At 47.2% G+C, this 26,824-nt stretch overlaps 1 protein-coding gene across 2 annotated transcripts in view; it reads left to right on the top strand.

Annotated features, from left to right (window-relative positions):
- The window catches only part of DYNC1H1 (dynein cytoplasmic 1 heavy chain 1), a 415,182-nt gene that overhangs the window by 108,728 nt on the left and 279,630 nt on the right, over window positions 1–26,824 (top strand). For both annotated transcript variants that reach the window (XM_030213839.1, XM_030213838.1), the window contains exons 24-26: window positions 3,088–3,253; window positions 3,895–4,083; window positions 16,783–16,980. In XM_030213839.1, coding sequence (XP_030069699.1) covers window positions 3,088–3,253; window positions 3,895–4,083; window positions 16,783–16,980 — 553 coding nt within the window. The remainder of the gene's footprint in view (window positions 1–3,087; window positions 3,254–3,894; window positions 4,084–16,782; window positions 16,981–26,824) is intronic.

The raw sequence follows: 26,824 nt of genomic DNA, 5'->3' as shown, positions 1-26,824 counted from the left end.
TTTACCCATCCCATTATTTCTGTATTTATTATATTCAACAATTTTTATTATTGATGATTTTCAAGTACATCATAGTCCAGATATAATAACAAAGCATGAACAAAATCCTGCTTATACACAGAATAAAGCTACCCAAAAGCAAACTCATCATCAATAATGATTTTTTGTGATCTCATCTCAACCCCCCGCCTTTATCCTTCTCCCCCTAAAAAAAAAGAAAACCAGAGACAAGCCTATGGTGCGCGCCATCCAACGTCTGAGGAACGCAGTGGTGCCTCCTTGTACTGATAGCACATCAAAAGGAATTTAAAATCAAACTCCTGTCCCTATGCGACAGGGACTGGATGTATCCCCCCCATACTTCAAAAAGTAACTTCCTTCGCTTAGGTGAGCACTTAGCAGATCTCTGTTCCAACAACATTAAACTATGCATACGATTCCTCCAGTCCCAAAAAGAAGGTGCCTCATCTCCAACCCACGCACCCAAAATAACCCGCTTGCCGATTGCTTCCGCCTTTTGAACAAGCAGCGCCTGTGTACGACTGGAAAAATGAAAAACCTCATACTTATCTATCAGCAGCCCTGCTGGGGGAAAAAGGCAAGGTCCGACCCATCAGTCTCTCAAGATAATTTAATACAGCTCTCCTAAACTGTTTTATCTTTGGACAACTCCACATAGCATGAAAGAAAGAATTATCCTCCTGGTGGCATTTCTGACAAATCGGAGATTCCACACCACCTGCCTTGAATACTTGCTCCTGCGTAAAATATGCCCTGAGCAGCATGCGAAATTGATACTCCCACATCTCAGCGCTCACAGAGACCTCCGGGACTCGTCTAATAAGCGTCCGCAAATCCAAGGAAGCAGCTGAGATACCTAAATCCCAGCTCCATTTACAGATAAGATCACTATAGCGCCGAGCTGGGGAAAGCAATTGTAGTGCTTTATGTAATGCAGAAACTGACAAACCCCCATCGCTAAATTTATCAAAAAAGGCCCAAAGACGGATGCAATGCAGATGAATCTAAAGACCTAATATAATGCTGTAATTGGAGATATGCCAGTAAATCTCAAGGTTCAACAACCTCTCATGCCTGCAAAACCTCCCAGGAAAGCAACCGACCTTCGTCATTCAGAACATGCTGCACCAAGAAAACACCCTGTTCCTGCCACTGCCGAAAACTAGCATTATCCTGCCCAGGTAAGAACTGTAGGTTACCCCAAATAGGGAGCTGATCTGAGATCTCCGGGCACCCCCCTAAAAGTGGAACTAAATAGTGCCATAGCTGTCTCAATGGTCTAACACACTCTGACACAGCCCAGGGGGCGGAGAAACCCGATGGACAGTGAAGCAACGAATATGCCATGGGCCATAATACGCCTTCTCCAACCCTCTAGGAGTAAAAGTTTGCTCCACTAAAACCCAATCCCCCAGTTGGCGAAGCAAATAGGCATAATTATACAATCGTGAATTCGGGAGACCTATACCACCATGCTTCCAAGAACCCAGAAGAAAAGTAAAAGGCATTCGTGGCTTCCGTCCCACCCAACAAAACTGGGTCACAAGCTTCTGCAAAGCATTCAGGTCGCATTTCAATAATTTAAGGAGAAGCAATTGAAGGGCATAAAGCCATTTAGGAAAAAAGATCATATTTAAAGAACTGAATCCTACCATGAACTGACAGTGGAAAACTCATCCACAGAGCTAAACTAAGTTTAGTATAATCCAGCAAAGCAGGCAGGTTAACCCTATACAGCATAGAGGTCCAACAAGGAAGCTGAATACCCAGATATTGAAAAGCGGTGGATTGCCGTTTTAGAGGGAAGGGACCGTCCCACATCTCCCTCACAGACACAGTGGGCAATGCCAAGGACTTATCTAAATTCAACTTAAACCCCCAAAACTTCTGTATTTATTAAACTTTCAATTGTATTGAACAATTATTGAACATTAGCCACATTAACTGAATATTTAAACGTGGTTAATATGGGATATAAGTACCAATAAATAGTTTTATAAATGAAGTTAAGTAACCATAATTTCACATAGTACCTTAACTTGCAGGACTTCTTTCATTAGGTCAGTGCAAAATGTTATTTACAAAAGTTGCATTATTTGTATATCTGTGCTTAGAAATTTACCTACAGTTCAGTATGTACTTCCATCCTAAGAAAATAAGAGTACATTTTTGTATAGCAGAAAGATCTAAATGTAATACCAAATTTTTTTTTTTGTTACATTTGTACCCCGCGCTTTCCCACTCATGGCAGGCTCAATGCGGCTTCTATACCACTTCTGTTGGATCTTTGAGTGCTCAAGGTGGCTTACAAAAGCACCAAGACACCAGTTATACAGTATACAAATAACACAAAATCAATGATGAATATTAAAAATAAGCATTTTCTGCACTTAAAAGGTTACATTGGTTCCTGTAACAAGACTACATTTTCTGCTTTGTTTCTAGGAAAAATGTTAATCTGTCCTTATTTTAATATAGAAGTCAGCTTCACAGCTGGAGGAATTTTTGAAGCCTGACGATATTAGGCATGGAAGTTAGGATTTTACCAGCTTCAAAAACAGATCTTGATAATATCTTTCATGTACTGTACAAAGGGTAGGCAATTCTGATTTTCAAGGATCCTGATCTTCTCTTGCTCTCAGGATATCCGCAGTAACTATTAAGTATATTGAGCCAAGGTACTTTGTATATCTATTCCCCCCCCCCCCCCCCCCCATAAAAGAAAGACCTTTGATCCTTGGACTATTTTGCTTACCCCCATATTTGTGGGATAGATTATTATGAGAGATCAGAGAGCATTATCTAACAGATGGGACTGCTTAGCCTGTCTTATAACAAGACCCCCTCCCCCTCCAAAAAAAAATATTCTGTCTGAAGTGACCCAGATTGGAGTGGAATAGCAGGTTGAGAACCAGGGAAGTCAGGATTCAAATCAAATGATGTGTCTTGGTACCTGCATATAGCCTTAAACTGTAAGCTTTCTACAGACAGGAAATTATATTTCGGGTGCAGTAGGTAACTTGCAGTGAGCTAAACAAGTAATATTTTTGATCTTTTTACTGTTAGGTTCTACTTTGTTGGTGATGAAGACTTGCTTGAAATTATAGGCAATAGTAAGAATGTGGCTAAGTTGCAGAAACATTTCAAGAAAATGTTTGCTGGGGTTTCCAGTATCATTCTAAATGAAGACAGTTCAGTTGTCTTGGGAATTTCATCTCGTGAAGGAGAAGAGGTACTGCTTTTTTCGTTTGTGTTCTAGCATTTGGTGCATATGGTGGTTTTTAGACTTCTAAATTAAATAGAACTTGTAGTGTTTTTTTGGTAAGTTTGATAAATTTAGATTTAAAAGCTATATAAATGGAAGTTAAGGCTTTAGGAGCCAGTTTCATACTGTGTCTTATCCTTGTAAATGTCAGTTAAAATATTTGGACAACAAATATCACTTTTTTGATCCTGGACATTTGAGAAGTTTCATAGACATGAAAAAAGTGAACAGATAGATCTGGTGCTAGTTTAAGATCAGTGATTCACAATGTGTGTGTTTGATGGGGTGATCCAGGCCATATTCTTGTTAAAAATTTATTCTGATTTAACTCCTTTTAAATTTCCAGCCCCCTTGTCTCAATTTTGTGGTCTAAGAAAGAAGTTTAATTGAAATGGGGGACTATATACATTGAAGTAGAATTTTTCTGTTTCTGTTTTTCCTAAACAAGATGTAATGCTTGTGTTATGTTCAAAAAACTTATAAATAAAATATTAAAAAAAAAATAAAAATAAAAACTATATAAATGCCTTTTTACAATTATTTTAGCCTAGCTATAACTAATGGGTTGCCTTGAACTTGTTTTATTCTTTAAACTTTTTCCCCCTCAGGTCATGTTCAAGACTCCAGTCTCAATAACTGAACATCCCAAAATCAATGAATGGCTTACTCTGGTTGAAAAGGAAATGAGGGTTACACTTGCTAAACTTCTTGCTGAGTCGGTTACAGAAGTTGAAATATTTGGAAAAACAAATACAATTGATCCTGCTGCCTACATATCTTGGATTGATAAGTACCAGGTATTGTAACAGTCAAATCATTCTGCTTTGAGAAAATTGTGCAATATACTAACAACTTGTTAGAAACACTAATCAGAATACGAATATGGAAGCAAAAATTCACCAAACACAGGAAGAATTCAAAATCAGCCACAGCACCACAAGTTCTGGCAAAACTATCATACGATGGTGTAACCAGTATCTAAACCAGAAAATCCATGGCAGAATTCTGGACTGGTCTGGTAGGATTCAAAATGAATAGTAAGCCCAGATTTTTCCTTATTGTCCACCAGACCAGTCCAGAACAGGTGGGATGTAACAGAACAATTCTTAAACTGGGTGGGATTCATGAACCCTTTGCTCTGAGCACCCTTGCTCTAAAAACATATTCTAGTGAGCACAAAATTGTGCTTTGAAAAAGAATGCAGCAAGTATCACTTCCTCAGCGACCCTCTAGACCGGTCAAGACGTGTGGGTTATGCTCGCCTACCAGCAGAGGGAGACTGAGAACACTAACTTCAAACTATGTACATATAACCTGTGCCCATCCCACAAAAGCCAGTATTTTCTCAGTCTCAGCAGAGGGTAGACAGGCAGCCTGTGCAGCTTGTCCGGTCTGGTAGGAGTCAGGGATCAATTGAGTGTTTTAGGTTGGTCTAGTGATAATTTCTGAGGAGCATCCCTGTGCCTGGACTACTCTGTGTGCTGTGGCTTGGTGGTCCGGTGGGGCCTGCCATTGTCCCCTCTGGGGTGTCACACCCGGGTGGCCGGGTCCCTCCCCCTAGCTAGCTCTCCCGTTTGGGCAGCTTTGTGCCTCGGCTGCAGTTTTTATATTGCAGCCTTGAGTGCCAGGGATTTGATAGCAGCAGCAGGGCTCAAATTGTGCTGCAATAAAGTAAAAAAAAAAAAAAAAAAGACCCAGACGGTGTGGAGAGCTGTGCAGCTGCACTCCGGAGTGCCGGAGCTGGTCGGCCGTTCTAGAGGAGCTGTGAGTGGCTTGTTTTGGGTGAGTTCCTTTTTCCTTTACCTTGGATAGAGAATGTCCGCGAAGCCGCTTCGTTGTCGTTTTTGCGCGCGTCGGGGGGTTGACGCGAGTGGCGGTTCCTGCCGCTTCTGCGGGGAACCGAAGGCCCAGTCCTCTGCTCCGCTGGTGTTAGCGGCGGAGCTTCCCGCGCTGGCCTTGCAGGAGGTTGCAGGGGCTCCGGCTAGCGGTTCAGCGGTGGTCCCGATTTTGGCGGGAACCGCCGCCATCTTGGATTCGGCCCCGAGAATCCCGGACTTAGTCGGGGGACCTCAGGGCAGCCCGGTGGCTGGTGTTTCTGGAAGGGACGTTCCGGGAAGGATGGGTTTCCCCCCGGAATTTGTTTGGTCCTTATTTCAGGCCTGGCAGGCGGGACCGTTGCGCACGAAGCCCCTTAGTCTGGGGACGGGGGTCATGGGCGCTAAGAGGCCACGTGTTGAGTGGGCCGAGGACTTGGACTGTTTTTCTCCTCTGGAGTCAGAGGGCGACTTTAGTCCCCTGGAGGAGGAGGAGGGGTCCTTGTCTGGGCCAGATAGAGAGACAGTGCCCGGGGAGGACCCTTCGGTGGTCCGCATTTTTCACAGGGAGGAGTTGGCGGATCTTATTGAGCAGGTGTCTGCTACGCTCAAATTTGATCCGGCAGTAGATCCGGCTCCATCCGAAAAGCAGGAACCGCTGGTTAAGGGGATCAGAAGGGTTTCTCGTACGGTTCCTATGAATGCGGACCTTAGAGAGATGGTAACGCAGGAATGGCTCTCGCCGGAGGCGCCGTGTAGAGTGGCACGGGCCGTGGCTAAGCTCTATCCCCTTCCGCAGGAGGATAGAGATTCTTTAAAGCCTCCGACCGTGGATGCCGTAGTGACGGCGGTGACTAAGGCTACGGCAATTCCTGTGGATGGAGGGGCTGCCTTGCGGGACCCTCAGGACAGGAAATTGGAGACATTTCTGAAGCGAAGTTTTGATTTATCTGCGCTGTCTTTGCAAGTATCGGTTTGTGGAGGTCTGGTGCTTGAGAATGTTTCCGCTGGGCTGAGCGGCTACTAGATACTCCGCAAGTTGATAGAGTCGCCTTAGTGCAGGATTTGGCAAGTTGGAGATGGGTTCGTCCTTCTTGGCAGATGCGCTGTATGATTTGTTGCGTGCATCGGCGAAGAACATGACCTTCGCAGTGGCGGCTCGAAGGGCCCTGTGGTTGCGGGGCTGGCTGGCAGATGCCGCGTCCAAGGCAAAGTTGTGTTCGCTTCCCTTTAAGGGCGCTTTGCTTTTTGGAGAAGAATTGGATAAGTTGGTTAGGGGTCTTGGTGATGCTAAGATCTCTCGGCTTCCGGAGCTTCGGCCTAAGGCTTCTAGGGGGGGTTGCAGTGCGAGGCGGGAAGCTAGACGGTATCGGCTGGGTAGGTCCTCGGGGGGGACCAGGGGTCGTTTTTTTCAGAGAACCCAGTCCTTTTGTGGTGGCCGCTCGGGGGGGGGGGGGGGGGCGAGATGCCTCTTCGGGAGCGGCCGGCACGTCCCGTGGGTCGCAATGATGGTTTGGGGGTCCAGTCTCTGGTTCGCGTGGGGGCTCGTTTTCGCTTGTTTTACCAGAGGTGAGCCCAAATCACGTCAGACCAGTGGGTGCTGCAGATAGTGCGAGACGGGTACGCGTTGGAGTTCGACGGTCCTCTGTCCGATTTCTTTCTCGTCTCTCCCTGTCACTCAAGGCGCAAGGCAAGGGCAGTGCGAGACACACTGTCGCGTCTGGTCGATTTAGGCGCTTTAGTGCCGGTTCCGCCAGGAGAACGAGGAACCGGTTGTTACTCCATTTACTTCGTGGTTCCAAAGAGGATTCTTTTCGGCCCATTTTAGATCTCAAGAAGGTCAATGCGGCTCTGAAGGTTCCTTCCTTTCGGATGGAAACGTTGCGCTCGGTCATTGTAGCGGTTCAGGAAGGGGAGTTTCTGACTTCATTGGATTTGACAGAAGCTTACTTACACATCCCCATCCTAGAGGCGCACCAGCGTTTTCTTTGTTTTGTGGTGTTAGGGAGTCACTTTCAGTTTTGTGCGCTCCCGTTCGGCCTGGCTACAGCTCCTCGCACTTTTTCCAAGGTGATGGTGGTTGTGGCAGCGGCTCTACGGTTGCAGGGCATTTTGTTTCATCCGTATCTCGACGACTGGTTAATTTGAGCCAAAACACAGTCGGAGAGCGAGGAGGCTACTGCCCGGGTGGTGACCTTTTTGCAGTCGCTGGGTTGGGTTGTCAATCTGGCCAAGAGTCACCTAGTTCCGTCACAGTCTCTAGAATATCTGGGAGTCTGTTTCGACACGAAGAGAGGCCGGGTGTTTTTGATGGCTCCTCGCATTTCCAAGCTGCAGGTTCAGATCCGTCAACTCCGAGCTCAGAGGGCGCCGGCGGCGCGTGAGTATCTTCAGGTGTTAGGTCTGATGGCCGCGTCTATAGAGGTAGTGCCTTGGGCCAGGGCCCACATGAGACAGTTGCGGGGTGCATTGTTGACTTGTTGGTCCCCTCAGTCCCAGTGTTTGGAGGAGAGGCTAGCGCTGCCGGAGATGGTTCGGCGCAGCCTCCGCTTGTGGCTCCACACTCTGAATCTAGCGAGGGGTATGCTGCTAGACGTGCCGAATTGGGTGGTTCTGACCACGGATGCGAGTCTGTTAGGCTGGGGGGCGCATTGTCTAGGGCAGGTGGCCCAAGGGTGCTGGACGTCGGAAGAGGCATCGTGGTCCATCAACCGCCTGGAGACTCGAGCAATTCGGTTGGCTCTTCGGTCCTTCCAGAGTCTGCTAGAGGGCAAGGCGGTCAGGGTTCTTTCCGACAATGCCACGGCCGTCGCCTATGTAAATCGGCAGAGGGGGACGAAGAGTCCAGGATTAGCTGTAGAGGCGGCAGAGTTGCTGGGGTGGGCAGAGGCTCATCTTCAGGTTCTTTCGGCAGGCCACGCAGCAGGAGTGGACAATGTGAACGCGGATTATCTGAGCAGGTACACTTTGGATCCCGGAGAGTGGGCTCTCCATCCCTCCGTGTTCGAGCGGATAGTGTTGCAGTGGGGTCGGCCAGTGTTGGATCTCATGGCTTCGGCTGACAATGCTCAGATCGCTTGGTTCTTCAGTCGTCGAAGAGATGCTTGAACCGAGGGTCTCGACGCATTGGTACTGCCGTGGCCGAATCAGCAGTTGCTCTATGTGTTTCCGCCATGGCCGCTGGTGGGCCGCGTGGTGCAGCGGATCGATCGTCATCCCGGCTTAGTGATTCTGATAGCACCTAGTTGGCCTCGTCGGCCATGGAACGGAGACCTGATGCGTTTGCTAGTGCAGGATCCGTTTCCCCTGGGGCCTCGGGTGAGACTGGTGCAGGGGCCGATCGAGATGGCCGACCCCTCTCCATTCTTGCTTACGACTTGGCTCTTGAAAGGCACAGATTGAGAAAGAAGGGTTTCTCGGCCAGGGTAATTGATACGATGTTGCGGTTGCGTAAGCAGTCCATGTCGTTGGCTTATGTGTGGGTGTGGCGCATCTTTGAGAATTGGTGTCAAGAACGGAATTTTGTCCCTTTGCGGGCTTCGGTGATGGAGGTTTTGGAGTTTTTGCAGGATGGTTTGGACAGGGGCCTCTCGCTTTCTTCCCTGAAGGTGCAGGTTTCCGCTTTGTCTTGTTTCAGAGGTAAGATTCGAGGAGTCTCCTTGGCAGCTTCTCCGGACGTAGGGCGGTTCCTGAAGGCAGTGAAGTTGATTCGGCCGCCCCGTCGTCCGATGGTTCCACCTTGGGATTTGAATTTGGTCTTGGAGACTCTGGTTTGTCCTCCGTTTGAACCATTGGCGTCCATCACATGTAAGGATCTTACGTTGAAGACTGTTTTTCTGGTGGCCATTGTTTCCGCTCGTAGAATTTCAGAGCTGCAGGCCTTGTCTTGTAAGGGAGCCTTTTCTGTCCTTTGCGAAAGAGAAAGTGACTTTGCGTACGGTTCATTCTTTTGTTCCTAAGGTGGTTTCGGCGTTCCATGTGAATCAAGTGATTTCGTTACCGGTGTTGGGGGATCGTTCGGGAGATATCTCTCAGCGTTGGTTGGCTAAGTTGGATGTTCGGCGCGCCTTGCGGTCCTATTTGAACAGAACGAGAGAATTCCGGGCTTCGGATAGGTTGTTCGTTTTGTTTGGAGGTCCCAAGAAAGGGGCTGCGGCCTCCAAGGGGGCTCTGGCTAGGTGGTTGAAGGAGGCTATTGCCTCGGCTTATTTGTTGAAGCGGCGTACGGTGCCCCCGCTACTTAAGGCGCATTCAACTCGGGGGGGGGGGGGGGTTGCTGCTTCCTGGGCGGAGAGTAGTTTTGTTCCTCCGCAGGATATTTGTAAGGCAGCGGCATGGTCGTCCATTCATTCCTTTGTGAAGCATTATAGGATTGATGTTCAGGCAAAAGAGGATGCGTCTTTTGGAGCGGCTGTGCTGTCTTCTGCTTTGCGAGGGTCCCACCCTTAAGTTTCTACTACTTTGGTTCTTCCCACGCGTCTTGACCGGTCTGGAGGGTCACTGAGGAATGTGAAATTAGGCCTTACCTGCTAATTTTCTTTCCTCTAGACCCTCCAGACCGGTCAAGAGCCCGCCTTATTGAGTTTCAGAGATATTGTTAGTATCAGAAGTATTTGAGCCGTGTTCTGCTATGACTATTCCTTTACTTTCAGTGGGCCGGAGAGTTTTCTTCGCCCATAATACTTTACAGAGCGGGGCGCTTGACGTTCCGTCTGTCTGAGCACACTGTTGGTGTTGACTATTGGTTTTCCAGGTACAGGGGTTGCTAGATTCAGAGTTACTGTTACAGGGGGTTTCTCTGCTTTGCTAAGTGTATACTAGCTTTTGTTGGATGGGCACAGGTTATATGTACATAGCTTGAAGTTAGTGTTCTCAGTCTCCCTCTGCTGGTAGGTGAGCATAACCCACGCGTCTTGACCGGTCTGGAGGGTCTAGAGGAAAGAAAATTAGCAGGTAAGGCCTAATTTCACCATCGTGGCCCTGACACATTTTTCAAGAGAAATCTGAATGATCTTCCAATGCCAATCCTCTAGTCAATGGGCTGTCAACCCTCAGGGACTTGCCCTACCTTCTCAAAGAATGGGTGAGGAGAGCACTTCCTTGAGCCATTAAGTAGTGGATTTGGCAGCAGCTTCTGTCTTTGCTGTGTTCCAATCTAAACTATAGAGGAGACTGAATTTCTTCCCTCAATCCTTGTGAAAGCCTGAAAGTGTCATCTGATGTGAAAAGCCAAAACCTTTAGGAAGACGGTTTGAATGGTAACCCATGTCTCCATAATTTACCAAAAAGGGTTCTCGATGCACAAATGCCAGGATCAACATCCTGCGTATATAGCAGTACAGTGAGCCTCAAAATGGAAGCTTCTCTGTATATGCTGCTAGCTGTTTTCTGGCTTTTCCTGTAGCAGCCTCTGGAACTTGATCTCACTGAGATCTTGACCACCTTTCTCCAAATGGTCCCCTGAACAGGAGATTGCCTCTAAAGGGAGTCTTGCTAAGTCAAGACAAGACTCCAAAGCTGCCTCTGCTGCCCTGTTACTTGCCTGCAACATCTTCGAGCAAAGCGTACAACTGCTATACAAGGTGTGGCAGCCTAAACACAGCCATTCTCTAGTCAGGTGACATCCTTCGTGTTCAGGCACCCCTCCTCTGCAGGATATGGGGGAAACTGCTGGATAGGTTGGATGAATAGGTTGCGGCTGGTGGCGCATACCTGTTCTTGTTTCATTTTAAAAAATTTTTTTTTTTTAAATTTTTAAACTCTTACAAGCAACATACACTTTGTACAGAAAAAGATATAAACCCAAAAGAGGAAACAATTTACAATCCAGCAAAGCAACTACAATCTCTTTCTTAGACCTCTAAAAAGAGGGGAGTGTCCCATATTACAAAGTGGAGAAATTTAAGGTAACAAAATCAAGGTATATGCCATAACATGCTAATTATTATACTATAATCCAACTAGTTATTAACACCACTAGAGATTTTCTTAAAGTCCAGAAAAGCTCTAAGTTGAGCTGGAACAAAAAAGGTATACCTGATACCTAAATAACGAACTAAACACTTGCACGGGTAAGCTAACAAAAAGGTAGCACCCAAATTCTTTGTCTCAGCACACATTGTCAAAACTCTTTTCTTCTATGTTGAGTCACTAAGGTGACTCGAGAGACTCTTGTTCAATAGGGCCTCAATCCTGCAGGTGGTTCAGCACAATACAGCTTTCTATAAGGACAATAGCTTTGTTAGTCACTGCAGTGCCCAAAGCATTCACTTTACACAGTTTCTTTTCTTTCTTATCAAACAGAATGCATTACAGCATTATCCAGTATAAACCAGTACAAAAGATAACAAGTAGAAATGAAATACATAAGACAAACACATCCTCTTGATAAAATATAGAGCCAGAAATACATTCTGTTCATTTTCTTTTTGCTTTAAGCTGCCCCCGTGTCTGTAGAAAACCCTGTGACCAGAAAATAGCTACAGAATGCTTTACCACCAATGGTACTATACCCCTGCCTGACTTAAAGCTATGTATGGAGGAGGTAGTGACTTATGTTGAAGGGGTTGTGGTGCACAGGGGACTTTTCTGCTTATTTGGTGGAATGCTCTACAGCTCAAACGTTTTGGGATTAAGTTATGCAGATAGCCTCAGATATTTTGGGCATGCCACTTAATAAATCCCTAGCTGGCTGTTTACTTAATATTGGACCCTTTATTGTATCCTTATATAAAAGAAGATTGATTCATCTGATTGTTACAGCTGGTCGATTGCTCCTGGCCTTGTCTTGGAAGGTACCTACCCTCCCAGGTAGGAGTGTCCTACTGTCCAAAGTTCACCATGTCTACCTGATGTCTATGCTGACGGCGCTTAGGAGAAATATTTTCAAGTCTTCCCATTAAACCTGGGATAGTTATATTACTTCGTAGAAGGCATCCATGTTAAACCTAACAAAGGGTGTTCATTGTCTGTAACATTATTTGTTTTGTCCATCCTATTATTTCAAATTCCACTATATGTTTTTTGAGATATGGCAACCAGAATTGAACGCAATACTCAAGGTGAGGTTGCACCATGGAGTGATTCAGAAACATATAATATCTTGGTCTTATTTTGCATCCGTTGCAACCAATTCCTGATCCATAGAAGGACATTGCCTCCTATCCCATGATTTTTAATTTTCTCAGGATTCTCTCATGAGGAACTTTGTAGCGAAATCTAGATATGCTGCATCAACCGGCTCACCTTTATCCACATGTTTATTTTACACCTTCAAAGAAATGAAGCAAATTGGTGAGGCAAAATTTCCCTTGGCTGAACCCATGCCATCTCTGTCCCATTAAACCATGTTTGTCTAGGTGTTCCCTAATTTTATTCTTTATAATAGTTTCCACTTTTTTCTTCAGCACTGAAGTCAGGCTTACCAGTCTGTAACTTCCCGGATCATTCCTGAAACCCTTTTTAAAAATCAGCGTTACGTTGGCCACCCTCCAATCTTCAGGTACTACGGGTGATTTTAACGACAGGTTACATAGCAGTAACAGATCAGCAATTTCATGTTTGAATTCTTTCAGTACCCTGGGGTGTGTGCCATCCGATCCAGATGATTTACCACTCTTTAACTTGTCTATTTGGCTCGGTACATCTTCCAGGTTCACCAAGATTTCTTTGTTTCTCTGCATCGTCACCCTTCAAAACCATTTTCGGTATAGGCAGATCTCTTACATCTTCTTCTGTAAAGACCGAAGCAAAGAATTTGTTTAATCTCTCCGCTATGTCTTTGTCCTCCCTGAGTGCCCCTTTTGCTCCTTCATGATCTAACTAGCCGTTAAGCCCGTAAAAACGGGCTGGTATTGGGGTTTTCCTTCCTTCCCCCTCCCTCCCTCCCCGTGAGGTCACCACTGCTACCGTTCCCCCCCCCCCCCCCCGGAGTCGCCGCCGCCATCCCTCCACCCGGCCCGGGCCCTCTCTCTCTCCGCTACTAAACTTACACATCCATTCGCCGGAACGCAGCACGCACATCAGCTGAGCTGCCGTCAGCCCTTCCTTCTCTGCCTGTGTCCCGCCCTCCTGTGACGTAACGTCAGCGAGGGCGGGACACAGGCAGGGAAGGAAGGGCCGACGGCAGCTCAGCTGATGTGCGTGCTGCGTTCCGGCGAATGGATGTGTAAGTTTAGTAGCGGAGAGAGGGCCCGGGTATGTGTGTGTGTGTGTGGGGGGGGGGGGGGGGGGTAACGGTAGCGGCGACCTCGGGTGGGGGGGAGCGGTATCAACCTTGGCGGCGCAGTTTCTCTCTCTGTCCCGCCCTCGTCATCACGTATTGACGCGGGGGCGGGACAGAGAGGGAAGTCTCTACTGCGCATTTGCGAGTGAGTCGGTCACTCGCCGTTTATATGTTTGATGGTCCCATGGATTCCTTCACAGGCCTTTTGTTTCTAATGTACCTGAAAAAGGTGTTACTATGAGTTTGTCTCCATGGCAAGTTTTTCTTATTCTTTTTTTTAACAGATCTTTGCATCTAGCTTGACACTGCTTATGTTGCTGCTTATTTTCTTCTTCGGATCCTTTTTTTTTTATTCTTTGAAGGATTCTCTTCTGGCCTCTTTCACTTCATCTTTTGTTGCTTGCTCTTCTTTCCACCTTTGTTAATACATGGAATACATCTGGTGTGGGCTTCCACAATGGTGTTTTTAAACAATGTACACGCCTGACTTAAAGTCCTAATCTTTGCGGCTGACCCTCTAGCTTCTTTTTAACCTTCTTCCTCATGTTGTCAGTCACCCTTTCGAAAATTGAATGCTGTTACAGTAGATTTTTTTAGTGACTTCACTCCAGATATCAGCTCAAATATGATCAAGTTATGATCACTGTTTCCCAGTGGATCAAACATCGTTACCTCTTGTACCATTCTCTGTATTCCAGTATGCACTAGATTTAAAATAGCGCCCCTTCTTGTCAGTTCTTGGACCAGTTGCTCCAAGAAGGAGTCATTTTATTACATCTAAGAAATTTACTTCCCTAGCGCACCCTGATATTTGCAAGTGTCAATCTGCCATACGAATGTGCCAAAGACCATGGATCCTGACAAGAATGCTTGAAAGTTTGTTTGGGGTTTTTTTTTTTTTTTGGGGGGGGGGGGGGGGGGGGGGGGAGACAGGACTTCATATACCACCTTTCTGTGGTTACAGTCAAAGCAGTTTACATATTATATATAGGTACTTAGTTTGTACCTGGGGCAATAGAGAGTTGTTACTTGCCCAGAGTCACAAGGAGCTACAGTGGGAATCAAACCCAGTTCACCAGCATCAAAGCCCACTGCACTAACCACTAGGCTACTCCTCAGGCAAATCAGCTGCATCACAAGAATTTTGTAAAATTCAGGGAGCAGCCCATCGGGCCCCAAGGCCTTAACCAGCTTAAGGCTTTTTATCGCCCACAGGCTGATTGACGGAATCTCTCTGCCCTTGCTTAAGGGTTGGCAAAGTTAAGTTATGTAAAAATGTAGCCCTCTGATCTAATATGAATGTTTTTATCTGCGGTAACCAGTGTCCCTCTGAAGCTTTTAAAATGGGTTATTGTCTAGTCTTCCTATGTCTGATTAAAGTAGCCAATAACTTTCATTCTTTGTTATGCCATCTGAGTAAGTTATTTTTATAAATTTGAGTAAAGTGGTGTGGTAGCCGTGTTAGTCTACTTTTAAAGGTAATAAATAGAAATAAAACCAAATATAGAAAAGAAAATAAGATGCTTTTTTTTATTGGCGTAACTTAATACATTTTTTGATTAGCTTTCAAAGGTAATATTTCAGATCAGAAATAAGCAAATGTTGACATATATATAAGTGAAACACAAAAGCGTTCCAATTACAGTCTCACAGCAACAGGGAGAGGTGGGTGGGTGAGAGGGAGAGATGGATGACTGATAAGAGGGTGACAAAGCAGTAGGATTTATAGTGGGATAGAAAACCCAGATCTTTCTAAGTCCTGTCTGGTGGGTGTCAAAATATTTCTGTACACTTTAATTGATTTGATTTGCTTACTTTATTTTTTGTCTATTAGATAGTAAGCTCTTTGAGCAGGGACTGTCTTTCTTCTATGTTTGTGCAGCACTACGTGCACTTTGTAGCGCTATAGAGATGCTAAATAGTAGTAGTAGTAGCATTTTGACTTCAGAGGTCTTGCGTTCCTGGATTGTCTTTGTTTCTTTTTAGTATTTTCCCCATAAAATCATTGATGCAGTGTTCAGGTTTTGTAAAAGTGCTGTCCCACAGAGGTGACATCCTGGTTGATATTGTTATGCTAACTGTGATGTCTATGTAGATTGAATCTTGTCTTTACCATCTGTCTTGTTTCTGCAATACAGCACCCTTTTTCACACTTTTTGCATTGAATGATATATACTACATTTGAAGATGAGCATGTGAAGGGATACCCTTATGCTGAATGTTTTTCCCATGTGAGTGACTGGGTGAAATAGCAGTGTCTCTGTAAAGTGTTAGCTTTCCTTTGGAGTAAGTCCATAACCCTGATGCCCTAGATTGTTAGTTTTACCCTGCTGATTCACCATAGTAGGAGCCACACAGCCTTGTGCTTCCTTATCAACCCCTGCAGAGGGAACGGCACTAGGCCTGACTTGTTGGCACCTCCATTAAGGCCTTTCATACAGCAGCTGCTGCTGCTGGTTCTTCCACACCACTGCTGGAATTGAAGTGTTCCCTAGGACTCTCCACCTCATTTCTTTCTAATGTAGAGATGCTGCTTTTATCATTTAAGAGTGTACACTTCCCATCTTACTGCAACATTCGCGTGCAGCACAGGAGCATCCACTTTGCACAGCCTGATGCTGCAAACAGTCCTGAGCTCCTTGTTGCCTCATTACCTCTCTGGTAACTCTGCCTTACTTTCTAGCAGCTCCTCTGGAGCAATATGTCATCCTTTGGCCTTTTTTTCCTCTTTCTTCTAAAAACTTTAATACAGTCAGAATCGAAGAGGGAAATAGAGAAAGGAAATGGGAGAGAGATAGGGACCTGTAGGACTCCATGTATTTCCTGGGGTTGAGGCAAAGGACACAAATCTTTCCCTGGTTCTCCTCTCCCACCCACCCTTAGCCTCCATCTGCATAATATCAACTAGGTGTCCAGCTTTCCAGCTGGGCCCAGGAGACAAGTCTATCTGTCCACCAATGCTGCACAGATAGTCCATCCACTATCTGCTGGAGATAAAATACTGAAGAGCATGTGGCTGTACTGTGCCCTTTATAGGGCAGGGCTCACAAGTTTTTGTTGTTCTGGTGGAGGGGCATGATCATCCATTCTAGACTGGCCTGGTAAATAAAAAAGTCATTTTTGGCATTTCAAGTATGTGTTTACCTCCTCTACATCCCCATAACATAGTCACATAGGAAATACATGGAGTCCTACAGGTCCCTATCTCTCTCTCATTTCCTTTCTCTATTTCCCTCTTCCATTCTGACTGTATTAAAGTTTTTAGAAGAAAGAGGGAAAAAAAAGGTGCAGAGAATGCAGGCATTTCTAGCGTGAAGTCTGCCTGTGTAGTTTCTTTTTTGAAAGTTAACCGCAAAGTATGCTGTTTTCATTGTATATTTGCAGGCTACTCCAAGCTATCTCCTGTTTGTAAATTGCAGTAGTATCTAGGAATACTGTACTTGATTTGTTATTTGCAGGCCCAGCTTGTTGTCCTATCTGCCCAGATTGCCTGGTCAGAGAATATAGAATCTGCTCTCAACAACATCTCAAGTGGTGCAGGTGACTCCTCACCAATGCAAGTTGTGCAGTCTAACGTTGAGGCAACTCTGACTGTGTTAGCAGACTCTGTGCTGATGGAACAACCACCACTGAGGAGGAGGAAACTGGAACACTTGGTATGTATAGTATCTTTTTTCCTTTTGTCACTTTCTTATTGCTCTGTGTGCTCTTCAGATGTTTTCATATACCTGATGCAAGAAGTCAGCTCCTAGATATGAGGTGGCTTTGTGTTTTCTATAGTGTTTGAAATGTTGGTCTATACTGACTGTTTTATTGCAAATTGTGTTGACATTGTAAATAGCATACTATTTTATACCATATGCTGTAATTGTCTATTGCCTGTGTCCAGATTGTTCTTGCTGTACACTACCTTGGGTGAATTTCTTCAAAAGGCGATAAATCTTAATTAATATATATTAATATATCAATCAATTGTTCTCTGAGTTCAAGCAGGCCTATAATAATCACTTGTGGGTAACGCAGTCTGCGTTTCTGGGTCCAGAGCTTGTAACAAGCTTTATAGAGCTCTTTGGAGTGTGAGTCATGCTCCACTGCCCATGTGCAAGTGCCTTCCTGCAGTGTGGGATCAACAGTTCTTTATTTTCCGCTGTGAAGAGAGAGGACGTGTGTGGGGTTTTTTTGTTTTGTTTCTCTCCAATCCTCACAGCTGCCAGTTCGGTATTGACAGAGCTTTCTTTTGGTGCTTTCTCGGTTCCTTTTTTTTTATTTTTTATCCTGTACCTCGTTCAGGGTATTTTTCCTTCCCTTTCCCTTATTTTAGCCTAAGTTTTCCCTGTTTTTAAGTTTTCTTGTTTTTTTTACTGCACTCGGTAGGCTGCTGTTAGGCCTAAACCCCGGTCGAGTTTTTCCTTTCATTTTTCTCTGGTGCTTTGCCCCTTTTTTGGCACCATTCAGTCTTTTGATTTAGCCATGGCTGTTTTTCCTTCCATGTCATCGAAGGTTCCAGTGGCTTCGCTGTAGCCAGTGCAATAGGACCATCTCTGGCAAAGACACCCATTCCTGGTGTCTCTAGTGTTTGGGGCCTGAACATACCCCTTCTACTTGTGTTCTGTGTCTTCACATGAAGAAAAAGACCCAGTTAGCCAGAGAGGCTCAGAGAGTAAATTTTTGGAGCAAGGTCCAGAGCCTCAACGGCAGTGTCTGCATCGGGTGCGTCAGTCTGTGTGGCTGTGAGACCCTTAAAACACTGGGAATGACCGTGCATTGAGGGGGTCTCCACCTGCCTTGATGCCAGCTGCTATGCAAGTTCCCCGGGACTGGTCAGCATCAGACCCGACTGATGTAAGCCCCTAGGCAGCTGTTTACACTGCGAGCTCTGCGTGCAGCTAACCCACAGCCTCTATCGCCTGCCAGCTAGACAGCCTCTATTACAAGCTCTCAGCTACAGTGGGGGAAATAAGTATTTGATCCCTTGCTGATTTTGTAAGTTTGCCCACTGACAAAGACATGAGCAGCCCATAATTAAAGGGTAGGTTATTGGTAACAGTGAGAGATAGCACATCACAAATTAAATCCGGAAAATCACATTGTGGAAAGTATATGAATTTATTTGCATTCTGCAGAGGGAAATAAGTATTTAATCCCTCTGGCAAACAAGACCTAATACTTGGTGGCAAAACCCTTGTTGGCAAGCACAGCGGTCAGACGTCTTCTGTAGTTGATGATGAGGTTTGCACACATGTCAGGAGGAATTTTGGTCCACTCCTCTTTGCAGATCATCTCTAAATCATTAAGAGTTCTGGGCTGTCGCTTGGCAACTCGCAGCTTCAGCTCCCTCCATAAGTTTTCAATGGGATTAAGGTCTGGTGACTGGCTAGGCCACTCCATGACCCTAATGTGCTTCTTCCTGAGCCACTCCTTTGTTGCCTTGGCTGTATGTTTTGGGTCATTGTCGTGCTGGAAGACCCAGCCACGACCCATTTTTAAGGCCCTGGCGGAGGGAAGGAGGTTGTCACTCAGAATTGTACGGTACATGGCCCCATCCATTCTCCCATTGATGCGGTGAAGTAGTCCTGTGCCCTTAGCAGAGAAACACCCCCAAAACATAACATTTCCACCTCCATGCTTGACAGTGGGGACGGTGTTCTTTGGGTCATAGGCAGCATTTCTCTTCCTCCAAACACGGCGAGTTGAGTTCATGCCAAAGAGCTCAATTTTGTCTCATCTGACCACAGCACCTTCTCCCAATCACTCTCGGCATCATCCAGGTGTTCACTGGCAAACTTCAGACGGGCCGTCACATGTGCCTTCCGGAGCAGGGGGACCTTGCGGGCACTGCAGGATTGCAATCCGTTATGTCGTAATGTGTTACCAATGGTTTTCGTGGTGACAGTGGTCCCAGCTGCCTTGAGATCATTGACAAGTTCCCCCCTTGTAGTTGTAGGCTGATTTCTAACCTTCCTCATGATCAAGGATACCCCACGAGGTGAGATTTGCGTGGAGCCCCAGATCTTTGTCGATTGACAGTCATTTTGTACTTCTTCCATTTTCTTACTATGGCACCAACAGTTGTCTCCTTCTCGCCCAGCGTCTTACTGATGGTTTTGTAGCCCATTCCAGCCTTGTGCAGGTGTATGATCTTGTCCCTGACATCCTTAGACAGCTCCTTGCTCTTGGCCATTTTGTAGAGGTTAGAGTCTGACTGATTCACTGAGTCTGTGGACAGGTGTCTTTCATACAGGTGACCATTGCCGACAGCTGTCTGTCATGCAGGTAACGAGTTGATTTGGAGCATCTACCTGGTCTGTAGGGGCCAGATCTCTTACTGGTTGGTGGGGGATCAAATACTTATTTCCCTCTGCAGAATGCAAATAAATTCATATACTTTCCACAATGTGATTTTCCGGATTTAATTTGTGATGTGCTATCTCTCACTGTTACCAATAACCTACCCTTCAATTATGGGCTGCTCATGTCTTTGTCAGTGGGCAAACTTACAAAATCAGCAAGGGATCAAATACTTATTTCCCCCACTGTATAGCCTATCCTGCCTGCCTAATCTGGGTCATGAGGCAGCCCACTGTAAGCTCTTTATTGCTTGCAATCTATACTGTCCATGGCTATTACAGTTCTTTACGTTTCCCAGAAATATGTGCTCAGATATTTAATATAGGTAAAATGACTTAACTTTTGTTTGCATACTGTGGGTCGATGTTTCTTTGAGCACAGTTGTCAGGAATAAAGCATACAAATCAGAAGCCAGGAAGGAACCTGGAACATACGGAAACAGCAAACTCCAAAAATCCTTCCTATCTTCGGAACTCTGCCTAGCTGTAGAGCTTCCTTTGCATGAAAAAGGCCAACAGTTCCAACAAAAGAGATGAAAAGGCAGAGAGTCAAGAAAAAAAGGTGGAGGGGAAAAATGGGCGCCAAAATAGACAAGACACTATGAGGCATATTTTCAAAGCACTTAGCCTCCCAAAGTTCCATAGAAACCTATGGAACTTAGCCTCCCAAAGTGCTTTGAAAATATGCCTCTATGTGAGCCCTGACCACCCCAGGCTAGCTATCAGCCAATAGGGAAATCCCTGACCATGTAGGGGAAAACTGTTTTCTCGCTGAGGTCTCTTTCCTTATCAAATGGGAAGGAATGTGAGGAGTCTGGCTTTTACTTTGACTTAGCTCAGAATACAGTTTACTAATATTAGCTAAAATAATGTAATACATAGAAATACAGGGCTATTCCTAGGCATCTGCCTGGGCACCAGCTAAACTAGGTTACTGGACTAATAACATTACAAACTAGGATGCATGCAGGTCAATTACAGATAATTTGGTGTTACTTGGGCGATTTGCCTAACTTCCACATAGTTTGATTTTTTTTTGCAGTTCCCATCACCGACCCAGTGGCAATGTGAGGATTTCATGTTGTCCTTGATGGCGCTGAGGAGCATCAATGCCTGGCATCGAAAGAAGCATTGTCATCGATCACCCTTGACACATGGTGCAGGAGCTCTGGGGCACCAAGGGATTCCCCTGCACCTGAGAAGCATCGGCGCCAGGAGGACCGCTCCCCCTCCATAAAAGAGGTGTTGCTCCGTGGGTCTCCAGGCACCCGCTTTGACCCCACAGGTTCACCAGCCTGCCTCTACACCGATGCCCCAGCCTTTCCCGCTGTCTGCCCTCTGAGCTCATCCAGGCTTCGCTCCCTGAGCTTTTGGTGGGGTTCATACAACAGTGTGCATCGGCATCTAGGGTACTTGCACCTGCCCTGTATGGCCATCAGCCTGCGGTGAGGTTTCTGGTGCAGCATGCGGCCTTTGCATTGACTGCTGCCCCTGTCAGCATCCCTCTCAACATCGGAGGAAGCTTCGCCGGAGTAGAGGCTTGAACCGACACCTCGATAGCCCGCTTGGGGACATGGGTCCTCTGCATTGAGGCAGGCTCGGTCTCAGCCCTTCCATGAGGAGTTCCTGGCTGATAACAATGAGGACTGTTCATGGAGCTCCAATGAAGATCCACGGTAGTTCTTGGAGGAGGAGTCTTATGGTATCCTATCTGAACCCTCTCCTCCACAGGAAAGGAGAAAGTCTCCACCTGAGAGTGTTTCCTTCCCATCTTTTGTTAAGGAAATGGTAGCTGCCATTCCCATTTCTTGAGGAAGTGGAGGACAAGCCCAGGAGTAAGATTTTAGAGGTCCTGGACTATGCATTTCCTAGAGAGGCTGTGATATCCCATTTCACTAGATCTTGCGGGACGTTCAAGTGAAGAACTGGGAGTCCCCTGTGTTGGTCCCTGCCCTCCCCAAGAAGATTGACACCATTTGCTGGATTCAGTCTTCCCTGGGATTTAATGGGTCCAAGTTGCCTCATCGTTCCCTTGGTGAAATCAGTGTTCAAAAGGGCCAGGAGTTCTAAGGACTATGCTTTGTCATCCCCTGGCAGAGAAGCTAGAACCATGGATTCTTTTGGATGGAAGATGTCGGGCCTCTATACTCATTTCCCGTATTCAGTCGTACCAGCTCTACACTACTACTACTACTATTTAACATTTCTAAAGCGCTACCAGGGTTACGCAGCACTGTACAGTCTAACAAAGAAGGACAGTCCCTACTCAAAGGAGCTTACAATCTAAAGGACAAAAAAGTGCAGTCAATCAAATTGGGGGCAGTCTATATTTCCTGAATAGAGGTACAATGGTTAGGTGCCGAAAGCGACATTGAAGAGGTGGGCTTTAAGCAAGGATTTGAAGATGGGCAGGGAGGGGGCTTAGCGTATGGGCTCAGGGAGTTTATTCCAAGCATAGGGTGAGGCGAGGCAGAAAGGGCGGAGCCTGGAGTTGGCGGTGGTGGAGAAGGGTACTGAGAGGAGGGATTTGTCCTGTGAACGGAGGTTACGGGTAGGAGTGTAAGGGGAGATGAGGGTAGGGAGATTGAGTGCATTTGTAGGTTAGTAGGAGAAGCTTGAACTGTATGCGGTACCTGATCGGAAGCCAGTGAAGTGACTTGAGGAGAGGGGTGATATGAACATATCGGTCTAGGCGGAAGATAAGACGGGCGGCAGAGTTCTGAACGGATTGAAGGGGGGATAGATGGTTAAGTGGGAGGCCAGTGAGGAGTAGGTTGCAGTAGTCAAGGCGAGAGGTGATGAGAGAGTGGATGAGAGTTCGGGTGGTGTGCTCGGAGAGGAAGGGGTGAATCTTGCTGATGTTATGGAGAAAGAAGTGACAGGTCTTGGCTGTCTGCTGGATATGGGCAGAGAAGGAGAGGGAGGAGTCGAAGATGACTCCGAGGTTGAGGGCAGATGAGACGGGGAGGATGAGGGTGTTGTCGACTGAAATAGAGAGTGGAGGGAGAGGAGAAGTGGGTTTGGGTGGAAAGACAATGAGCTCGGTCTTGGCCATATTCAGTTTCAGGTGGCGGTTGGACGTCCAGGCAGCAGTGTCGGATAAGCAGGCTGATACTTTGGCCTGGGTTTCCGCAGTGATTTCTGGTGTGGAAAGGTGAAGCTGGGTGTCTTCAGCATAAAGATGGTATTGGAAACCATGAGATGAGATCAGTGAGCTCAGGGAAGAGGTGTAGATTGAAAAAACAAGGGGTCCAAGGACAGGTCCCTGAGGAACTCCAACAGAGAGTGGGATGGGGGTGGAGGAAGATCCATGAGAATGTACTCTGAAGGTACGGTGGGAGAGATAAGAGGAGAACCAGGAGAGGACAGAGCCCTGGAACCCAAATGAGGATAGTGTAGCAAGAAGTAAATTATGATTGACAGTGTCAAAAGCGGCAGATAGGTCGAGGAGGATGAGGATGGAGTAGTGACCTTTGGATTTGGCAAGGAACAGGTCATTACAGACTTTAGTGAGTGCTGTTTGTCAAGTGTAGAGGGCGAAAACCGGATTGAAGCGGATCGAGGATGGCATGAGAGGAGAGAAAATCAAGGCAGCGGCTGTGAATGGCACGTTCAAGTATCTTGGAGAGGAAGGGTAGGAGGGAGATGGGACGGTAGTTGGAAGGACAGGTAGGGTCTAGTGATGGTTTTTTGAGAAGTGGTGTGACCACAGCATGCTTGAAGGTTTCAGGGACAGTTGCAGTGGAGAGAGAGAAGTTGAGGATATGACAGATTGGGGGGGGGGGGGGGGGGGGGGGGGGGGGGGGGGGTGGGGGGGTGACAGTAGGAGAGATGGTGTTTAGTAAGTTGGTGGGGATGGGATCAGAGGAACAGGTGGTGCATTTCGAGGAGGAAAGAAGGTGGGCGGTTTCCTCCTTGATGATATCAGGAAAAGAGAAGAAGGAGGCCTGGGTTGGTTGGTTGAGGGAGTGGGTTAAAGGATGAAGAGGAGGAGGTGGCTTGGTATTTGCAGTCCTTGGTGCGTAGTACGTCTGTATGATTTGGCAGACTCTTTTCCATTAGAGCAGGCTAAATCTGTTTGCCAACTGGTCAAGCAGCAGTAGGCATGTCGAAAGTTCTTGGCCAGGGGTGCCTATAGCAGTTTTGATGTGGTATCCAGGATCTCTGCTCAGAGTATAGCAATGCGCAGACTCTCCTTGCCACGTGTCTCTGATTTGGACCCGATGGTCCAGCAGAGGTTGGCAGATACTACATGCCAGGGGGAAGGGTATAATGTTTTTGGAGAGAAGGTGGAGAAGGTTGCCAGCCTCCATCAAGAAGCACACTGATACCATCAATACTATCTTCTGCCGGCCACCTCCTGCGGCTACCTCCTCATCTAGGAGGTTGTTCAGTAAGTCAAAGAGGTGCACTTACTACTCAGAGGCATAGGTACACCACTTCTACTCAGCAGGCTCAATCCCAGTGTGCTCGTTCTCATCAACAGTGTGCGCCTAAGGCCCAGACAGCTCCCCAGTTAAAGCAGGGGACGAGCTTTTTACTGACTCCAGCAGAGCGTAGCTGCAATAAAAATGATCGTCCTGGACGACTTACCAGTCAGTGGGAGGCTGAAGGTTTTTCAAGAAAGATGGCCCCTTGTAACCTCTGACCATTGTGTTCTTCAAATAGTCTGTCTTGGTTACGCCCTGCACTGGTGGTAGGGGCCACCAGATTGCCCACCAAAAGCACATCACTTCAGCTCTCAGCACAAGCAGGTACTTGCAGAGGAACTCGCCACCCTTCTAAAGTAACATGCTGTTGAACACGTTTCACCAGGGGAACAAGGGAAGGGATTCAATTCCAGGTACTTCCTTGTGCAAAAGAAATTGGGTAGGATGCATCCCATCCTACGCCGCCTAAGGGCCCTAAACAAGTTCCTGGGCAAAGAAAGGTTCAGGATGGTTTCTCTGGGCACCTTTCTCCCCTTGATTCAGGAAAACAGTTGGCTATGCTGTCTGGACTTAAATGATGCTTACACTCTCATTCCAATACTTATAGCTCACAGGAAGTATCTTCGGTTTCAGCTGGGGGTTCAGCACTTCCAATACCGCCTTTTGACTTCTGGCCTTGCGTCTGCTGCCAGAGTTTTCACCAAGTGTCTTGCAGTAGTTGCAGTCGCTAGGCAGACTGGGAGTCTGTGTTCCTTTATCTGGACGATTGGCTGGTGAAGAGCATGTCGAAGGATGATGGTCAGGAGTCCATGGGTGTTGGCGTTACTAGGGTTTGTTTTTAAACTACCCCCAAGTTTTGTGTGCTCCCTGTTCAGCAATTGGAGGAGCCCTGCTAGATACAAAGTGGGCTCCACCGTTTCTCCCTGTGGACACTCTTGTTTCTCTTACCGCTCATGTTCGAGCCTGTCAGCCTGAAGTTCACTGACCCTGCAAGCTGAAGTAACAGTCACAAAAAAAATGACCTTCCAGGAAACCAGTGGCTTAAAGGAAGTTTTCAGCAGCCGGGTGAGAACGACGTTGAGGTCCCATGACACGGGGGGGGGGGGGTTGATTATGGAGATTTGTCAACAGCAAACCTCTCATGAAGCAAACAACTAGAGGCTGTCCAGAGATGGGCTAAGCACTGATTGTACTGAGGTGAACCCTTACTGAGTTGGTCTGGAGGCCAGACTCAATAAGTGTCTTGTTTGGAGATCTTCGTGAGCCCTTGGGTCCTGCCGGAGGGCGGAGGTGGATAGGAACCGCAGTCCTCCAGAGGACAGCCGACCAACCTCCAGACTTCACCCGTGGCGACCGCCGTTCACCGGGAGTTGAGCCCCCAGCTGCAGGCGGCCAACGGGACTTCTGGAACCGCGGGGGTTGACGGGCTGACCGAACGGAGAGAGGACAGGGAGCAGGCCGCGGAGCGCTGAGCAGTAGGCAGCGATGGTCAGGAACTAGCAGAGGTCGAGGCTGGCAGCAAGCAAGGATAGTCAGGAACCTAGCAGAGGTCGAGTTGGGTCAGGTCAAGTAGTAAAGTGTCCACAGACAACACGCGAAAGCTAAGTCCTCTGAAACGAGAAGCCGAAGCAGGGAGGAAGAGAAACGCTGCCCTTCAATACCCCTAGCAATCAGGGATCCGAGTGTCAGCTGGGGCAGGCGGAAACTGCCGGGATCACCCTAGGAGTGGCGGCTGTGGGATCCACTCACCGAAGCCAGGAGGCGGAGTCTGGTTGCACCCAGCCACTCAGGAGATGGAAGGGTGAAACGTTGCCTCTCGAGAACCCGGACACGAAGACTGCTAGCAAACACCGGCGCCATCTTCTCGGTCACTGCAGCGTTATCCCAACAGGCAGGCGATCGGGGCAGGCTGCCAAGATGGCCGGCGATGGAACAGCGATACCGGGATCGGGGCAGGCTTCCCGAATGGCCGGTGATCAGACCGCGATACCGGAATCAGGGCAGGCTTCCCGAATGGCCGGCGATCCACGGGCCCGGTCGAAATGGCCGCCCAACGGCCCGAGGACCGGGTCTCGCATCCCGGAGCGCCACTCCAGCAAGCGGCCACGGGAATGGCGCCACTAAGGTGAGGGACGTGACAAAAAGGTGTAGAAAGGTATTCAAGCAAGGCCTGTGAAAGGCAGGTAATGGGATCTAGGGCCTTGCCCTCACACCAGATGGCAAACCTCCTCCATTTGAAAGAGTAATATCTCTTAGTGGAATCTTTCCTGCAAGCCACCAAGACTGTGGAGACACCCTTTGGAAGATGCAAGAGAGCTCTCAATAGCCAGTCAGTGAGGGCCAGAGATTGGTATGCAGAAGAGATCCCTTGTTCCTCATGATTAGGGTCGGAAAACATTCCGATCTCCACAGTTCTTCAGAGGAAAACTCCAGAAGAGGGAACCAGATCTGCTGGGGCCAGTATGGTACTATCAGAATTGTGGTCCTGTGTTCTTTTCTGAGTTTCAGCAAAAGTCTTCCACACAAGAGGTATGGGAGGGTAGGCATACAGAAGGCAGCTCCCTCAATGAAGGTGGAAGATATCTGATGCTAGCCGTAGGTCTGGAGCCTGAAACAGAACCCAAGGGACTTTGTGATTGATCTGAGTGGCAAAGAGATCCACCAAGGGGGTTCCCCACACTCTGAAGATCTTGCGGGCAACGCCTATGTGGAGAGACCACTCA

Source organism: Microcaecilia unicolor, chromosome 9 (assembly GCF_901765095.1).
Source record: "Microcaecilia unicolor chromosome 9, aMicUni1.1, whole genome shotgun sequence".
Lineage (NCBI taxonomy): Eukaryota > Metazoa > Chordata > Amphibia > Gymnophiona > Siphonopidae > Microcaecilia > Microcaecilia unicolor.
This window is presented reverse-complemented; position numbering and strand designations above follow the sequence as displayed.